The 7,634-nt window shown below is 36.3% G+C and overlaps 1 protein-coding gene across 1 annotated transcript in view; it reads right to left on the reverse strand.

Moving 5' to 3' along the window:
• Window positions 1-662: 662 nt before the first annotated feature.
• LOC100633340 (ATP-binding cassette sub-family D member 3) overlaps window positions 663-7,634 on the reverse strand; it is a 10,170-nt gene continuing 3,198 nt past the window's right edge. Inside the window, 10 exon segments of the mRNA XM_019996067.1 lie at window positions 663-878; window positions 4,071-4,163; window positions 4,346-4,409; window positions 4,474-4,537; window positions 4,873-5,101; window positions 5,735-5,832; window positions 5,957-6,026; window positions 7,080-7,149; window positions 7,206-7,295; window positions 7,510-7,628. Of these exon segments, the coding sequence (XP_019851626.1) occupies window positions 663-878; window positions 4,071-4,163; window positions 4,346-4,409; window positions 4,474-4,537; window positions 4,873-5,101; window positions 5,735-5,832; window positions 5,957-6,026; window positions 7,080-7,149; window positions 7,206-7,295; window positions 7,510-7,628 (1,113 nt within the window).

Below are 7,634 nucleotides of genomic sequence, written 5' to 3' on the forward strand. Positions count from 1 at the left end.
TACAGCCCTGCTGGCTATCATTGCTGAATCATGAAAGTCAATCTGGCCTGATCCAGGGTAGATACTTATCATGCCTGTACTGTGGCTGAACCCATGATTGTATCAACACTGATTGCCCAAAATCCATTATCCATGCCTGATATCAGGCCTGGTTTTAGGCTGAATGAGACCTGATCAATGTGATTATATTTGGCTGTGTATATATACATATGAATTATGTGTGTAGAGTTTAGCAATCATCAGTTTGATTGCCAAAGGTTATTGTTATTATTTATTAGGCAATGCATTATTACTGTCAGTTCTCGATATTTTGTTTTAATTACTCTCTACTCTTTTTTTACGACCTGGGGGCGAAGCCCCAGGTCGCTTCTATAATTGAATTTACCCACGTGCAATGTATACCATATAGCTTGAAGTTTTCGTGGAATGTAAATTTCATGGTTTTCGTATGGGCTGCCCAAAAAATTTAAACCCATGAAATCATTGAAGTGCCATCCCCTTACAGGCTATGCAAACTGTCAACCATGAAAATAAAACCATGAATTGCCCAACTAGGAGCAAACCATGAAAATATCCACCCACAAAAATTTCAAGCTATACGGTAACTGTATGTCAAAACTTACATTTCTTCTATACACGTTGTATTAGAGAAATAACAAGCCTTAAGTGGGTTCAGAATATTTGCGTTGCGAACGGAAGTGCTGTATAACGCAATGGGCAAACGCAAAAATAGAACTCTGCTCTAATCTTGCGTTTATCATTGTGTTATATGGCACTTCCGGTCGCAACACAAATATTCTGAACCCAGCTTTAGCAACCACCCGCCCACATACGTCCACTTTACGTAGTGAGTGTGGCCACAGTAAACAAAATGGCGGCTTACACACGGGACAAAGTTATGAGCTTTGTAAAAGCAAGAGAACATAGAGATACTGTCTAAAGACTTCTCTAGAAGCATTAGAAGGTAGAGAGAACCTCTATAAGTCTTAATAAGTTTCCAGCTAAGCATGCAAGGTGGTGAAAACAATTATAAGAATATTTTTACACTGTTACGCTTGCTGGAAGTTAGCACAAGGTGCTGACTATCCTTTTGCAGCAACTTAATAATTTTATTTGTTTATAATATTATTACAAACACTGTAAGCATGTTTTAATTGTTTGTACAATAAAGTTTTTCTAAAGTTCAAATTAAAGCTTCTTTCAATCAACAAAATTTAAAGCTATGAATTAATAAAAATAAATCCAAACATGTAATGCCAAGACACTGTAAATAAAACTACACAAACAAAACTTTTGCGAAAGCTCAAACCATTAATAAATCTAAAGCTCAAAATGCACAAAAGCAAAAGGAAAAAATTAATAAACAACAAGTCGCCTATTACTAGTATCACAAACATACAATAATCCATCTTTATCAAATGCTAATCCCCAAGGACGATCAAACTGATCAATATTATTGCCTTTACTTCCAAACTTCCTAACAAACACACCATCACTAGTGAAGACTGATATACAATGATTGCCCTCTTCACTAACATACACTAGACCAGTAGCTGCAGTGTCTATTGTTATATCTATTGGATAAACAAGCTGTCCAGGACCAGATCCCTTATTGCCAAACTGACCCACAAACTTTCCATCTGGAGAGAACTTCTGAATGCGATGATTCCAACAATCAGCAACATACACTAATCCTTGACTGTCAATAGCAAGGTTATATGGGTGATTTAACTGTCCATTAGCTGATCCTCTACTACCAAATGAATGAGAGGTTAGATCAGGATTCAAGACTTGTATACGATGATTACCACTATCAGCAATATAAACCTGTCCTGTTATAGGAGAAATGGCTATACCATGAGGAGTATTGAATTGTAGTGGTCCACTGCCCTCCTTACCAACTGATGCTATAAGGTATCCATCCATGCTTATCTTCTGGATCCTGTGCTTATCAGATACAAGAATGAATTTGTCTGGAGTAATGGCTACACCACAAGGAGAAGAAAACTTAACATTACCACTTCCTCCTTCCTCTCCTAATGATTTCACTTTCTTTCCTTCTTTATCCAGTATTGTTACACAGTCACCACTAAACTCAGTTAGTATAACATGATTATCATCACTTACAGCAACTCCACAGGGACGCTTAAGCTCAGTTATAGTACGTACTGGAGTGATGTTATCAAGGTAAGGATTGAAGGGGATGACTAGTGAGGTATCCTCAAGGTGTACATCATATACTTGTACTTTTACTGTATGAGTACCACTGGTTGAAGGCTTACACTGTATCCTATACACTCCAGGATCAGTGCTGGTGGTAGTGACTGTAGTGTCAATGGGTTCATCACCTTTACCAACTGGTACTAGACTACACTTCAGAGAAGAGACGGGAACACACAAAACAGATGAATCTGGTGCCTCCATTGATAGTGAAAACGAAACTGCTTTGCCAGCAGGTGTAATACGATCAATCTTCTTCACTCTACACTGCTGTAGTGCAGTAGAGGTCACAATATTTCCAATGTGATGTAGTGATTTGATATCTTTACTCAATACAAAGTTGGCCTTTTCCTTTGGATGTAACTCCTCCACATTGATCCCTGCAGTAACTTCACTCATAAACTCCATCATCTGTTTCTTACACCTCAGGACTTGTTGAGGACTGCCTGTCTTCAGATTCTGTTTCACATAATCCTCAACTTCCTCCAGAAGACTCAAACTCTTTTCTGCTGATTTCATTTGCTCTGACAGCACCTTTAGTTTAGCATCAGTGACCCTCTTTGCCTGCTCAGTCAGTTTCCTCTCTGACTGATGAAGAATGTTCATCATTTCCTCTACCATTTCATGTATTTCTTCTAAGACTCCTTCTCCTCTCTCTCTAATCTCACCTTCTCTCTCTGCTAGAGCAGACAGGACCTTCTTAAGTGCTTCCTTCTTTCCCTCAACTGGTGATAGACATTCTCTTAACTTTTGACAGTGTTTAGTATAACTGTCAGTGATTAAGTCATATTCATGATATTTGTGATTACGAACCAAGCAGTGAGAACAGATTACTGTATCACAAATTTCACAGAATAGCTCCAAAGGCTTTCCATGATCACTACATGTGGCCTCTTGAGGATTAGGCAAGTCTTCTGACTTCTTCATTAGACTGTATATCTCTTTGAGGTTGTTGAGAGTGAATGCTACAGGAAAGGCTCCTGCTCCTTCTTCTGGTAGCTCTGTACAATGACGACAAGTGGGACAAGAGAGGTAATAGGTCTCATTCTTCTTATCCAGAGGTAATCCCTCCAGACAGTGCTTACAGAATGAATGTAGACAAGGTAAAGTCTTAGGGTTGGCATAGCGGTTAAGACACACAGGACAGGTGAGCTGTTCCTCCAGTTTGAGGAGACCAGGAGAAGAAGATGAAGATGGTTTGGTTGCCATTTCAAGAAAAGAATAAAATTGTGTACGTAAAGCAAGAATGAAAAATGAAGAGAGATAAAGGTAGAAGATGGTAAATGAAGATAGAGCAAGAATGAACAATAAGAAAATGAAGAAGTCGGAATGATCTTTTGGCTTAGTTTCTTGGCTACAGTGGAGTGACTAAAGGAAGTTATGATAGTACATTCCTTTATTATAACAACCAGTAGTAAAGGTGAATTTACATTGTAAAACATAGTAGAGGAGGAGGAGGAGGAGAAGGGAAGGCAGTGAATGAGTGATGAGAGAGAGTCCTAATGACCAGATGAAACAACAAAACAAAATGAAGAAGGTGGAAGGAGGAGAGAAAGACTAAAGAAGGTCAGCTAGACACAAAAAGTGGGTGATACCTTAAATATACTCAAAGATCTTGTGACTAAAGGAAGTTATGATAGTACATAATGAATACTGGCTTTACCATAGCAACCAGAATCAGGCAATAAAGTAATATTAAGATATATGTACATGTTAAAGAACATGTACATTATACATGTAGAATTGTAGATAAAAAGAACATGATCATTACAGAAATGATGTGTACAATACATGTATGTGCATTTATAATTATATTGATATAAAATAATCATTAAAATGCTATACTGTACATGTATAATACTGACCTCTCCTAATATTCTAAATAAAGAGCTCTTGCCACACCCATTAGGACCACACACTAATACATTCATACCAGAATGAACCTTAAGAGGGAAGGGGAGAGAGAGAGAGGGAGAGAGAGAGAGAGAGAGAGGGAGAGAGAGAGAGAGAGAGGGAGAGAGAGAGAGAGAGAGAGAGAGAGAGAGAGAGAGAGAGAGAGAGAGAGAGAGAGAGGGAGGGGAGGGGTATGGCATCAGTATTGATAGTGATTAGGTTATTGAAGTACTTCAAAGTTCATGTCTCTAACAAGAACATCACCATTAGGAGTAACCAATGGAACATGTTCAAACCTTAAGAGAGATAGAGAGGAGGAGAATTAAATAATAATAATAATAATTAATAATAATTAATTACTTTATTAAATTGTCTACTTCAATTATTTCTCCACTACCAGGAACAAGTGGAGGACCTTCAATACCTTAAAATAAAATAAAATAAAATAAAATAAATAAAATAAAATTAATAAAATAATGAAATAAATGTAACCATTTTTAAGTACCCATGCTGGTAGTTTTGAATGGGTAAAAATTGCTCCAATTTCCCTTAATGATTGGTGAGTTTTAATTTAGCAAATATATCTGTAGCGACATGAAATAGAGCATGTGCATAATGGCTCAAAATGGCAGGATGGGTCAAATTAACCAAAACTGTACTAACTGTACCATAACTATATACATGTATATAAATGTACATGTAGATGTACATACATGTATATTATTAATAGTATATTATTAATACATCAGCAGATCTTACTAGTGTTTTCTCTATTCTCCATTGTCTCTCCATTGGTTCCATTACCACTGTCACTAGTATTGACCATTGTCCTAACATACTGTCCTTTATGGAGGTCACGGAGTACGGTGGTCAACTGGTGAATGCGAGCGGTGAAACCGGACAGACGGGCCATGTCCCGCCCGGCCAGCACGAGTCGACCGATAGCCTCAGACATTCGGACTAACATACGACCACTTCTGTAATAATCCTAGGGAGAAGACATTCATGTACATGTACATGTACATACATACTGTACAAGATAAGCATTAATTGTTAGATCTAAATATACATGTACATGTAAATTTGGGAGACTAGAATCTAACTAAAAAATGGGAAATTTAAGGATACCTTGGGCTAAAAAATAGGAGAGACTAATAGTGTGTTCACACTACCTCCCCAGCTGTACAGAACAGTATCTAATTAGATTAGTTTGGTTATAAAAGAACCATGCTGGTAGCAGTTCACACTGCACAACTTAACTACACCAACTTCACTTTATAACTTAACTACACCATTTCAGAGCACCTATTTTGGTGCACCACTTTAGCTTGGTTTGGTTTGGTTACAGTGCAGTTCAGTTATGTTCACACTTGTTATAAAACTAGGCTATACTTCCCCAAAACCCAGTTCCAGTACAGTCCTGAAGGGTAGTGTGAATAGGATATAAACTCCCTCTAGAACTTTTGGTCTCTCATACACATACATGTACATGTGTTTAGCCCTAGGTGACCTTAAGTCCCCCATTTTTAGTTAGAGTTGTCTCTATCAATGTACTAACATACATGTAAGTATACATGTACATGTACATAATGTCACATGATAGTCACATGATCCTCCCTACCAGCATTATCTGGTGGTGAGTGCTACTCAAGTGTCTCGGGTGAGAGAGATCGAGGAACGGACGACTGACAACCATGTAACCAACAACAGTAGCAAAGTCTACAAGAAAAACCAAAAATTTACAAAGATATACAAAATTTTACAGAGATATACAAAGATATACTGAGATTAATTGAAGTGAGATATGCAAAGTTTTACTGAAAATATACAGAGTTACACTGACATTTAGCAGTGAGATTGTCGATGAAACCCATAGCAAACCGAAAGTGAATGACACTACGAAGATGCTTCACCTAAAAAAAGATAAAAATATTAATTAAAAGATTAAAATAATTATTACATTAGTTTAGATCAAAATCTTAAAATTTTGATCGGAATAAGTTCTAAAATTTCTACATCACATAAGAACATGTATACATGTATGCATCTGAAATTGTTAAAAAATGGAGAATTCTCTCCTTTTTAATTTATAAAAATTCGTAAAAAATCTAATTTTGATCAGAATCAGCTCAAACTCTCTACACAACATAAGAACATGTATATGTATCAGGAAATATCATACAAATGGAGAATTCTCTCCTAGTCATTTTTGACAAAATTTGGCTGGTGACCATGTACAGGGACTTTGACACGATTTTGGAGCAACTTTTAAAATTCGTAAAAAATCCAACTTTGATCAAAATCAGCTCAAACTTTCTACACAACATAAGAACATGTATATACATCAGGGAACATCATAAAAATGGAGAATTCTCTACTTTTGAATTTTGGCAAAATTAGGCCTGAGACCATGTACTACAGTACAGGGACTTTGAAGCGATTTTGGAGCAACTTTTAAAAATTCATAAAAAATCCAATTTCGATCAGAATCAGCTCAAACTTTCTACACAACATAAGAACATGTATATACATCAGGGAACATCATAAAAATGGAGAATTCTCTACTTTTGAATTTTGGCAAAATTAGGCCTGAGACCATGTACTACAGTACAGGGACTTTGACCCAATTTTGGAGCAACTTTAAAAATTCATAAAAAATCCAATTTCGATCAGAATCAGCTCAAACTTTCTACACAACATAAGAACATGTATATACATCAGGGAACATCATAAAAATGGAGAATTCTCTACTTTTGAATTTTGGCAAAATTAGGCCTGAGACCATGTACTACAGTACAGGGACTTTGACCCAATTTTGGAGCAACTTTAAAAATTCATAAAAAATCCAATTTCGATCAGAATCAGCTCAAACTTTCTACACAACATAAGTACATGTACATTGTATATACATCAAATAAAATCTCCCAGTAACTTTATATCCTCAATAGTAACATACAGTTACTTACCAAATGTTTAAAAGTTTCCTCAATAGTCAACCTCTCTCTGTTATTCCCTTGATAAAACGATATCTCCTCGCTATAAGGTCACATGATAGTCACATGATAGTCACATGATACATGTACATGTAGTACCTGTTTGTGATGACACGCGAGTTGACGTAACGTAAAGTTCCCTCCAACTGCTGCTCCTTGACTGTCATTCTACCAACAGGGGCTCTCAACCTATAGTATACCAATAATATACCAATAATATACTAATAATATACCAATAATATACTAATATATACCAATAATATACTAATTAATATACTAACAAATCATACAAGTGACTGTCAATAATACACGTCCAATTATAATACAAAATAACATACATATACTAATAATACACCAACAATTTACTAATAATGCACTAATAGTATACTAATAATATACTGGCCTTGTTAAGAAGAGGCCAGCGAATGCGAGATACAGTAACATGACGAGAGGTCCTTGTGCTCCTATGCTGCTGGATAACTGATAGAAATAAAGACATATGTCTAATATCGGCTTGCTAATGTTGGA

Source organism: Amphimedon queenslandica, unplaced genomic scaffold (genome assembly GCF_000090795.2).
Source record: "Amphimedon queenslandica unplaced genomic scaffold, v1.1 AMPQUscaffold_13423, whole genome shotgun sequence".
In the NCBI taxonomy this organism is placed as follows: Eukaryota; Metazoa; Porifera; class Demospongiae; order Haplosclerida; family Niphatidae; genus Amphimedon; species Amphimedon queenslandica.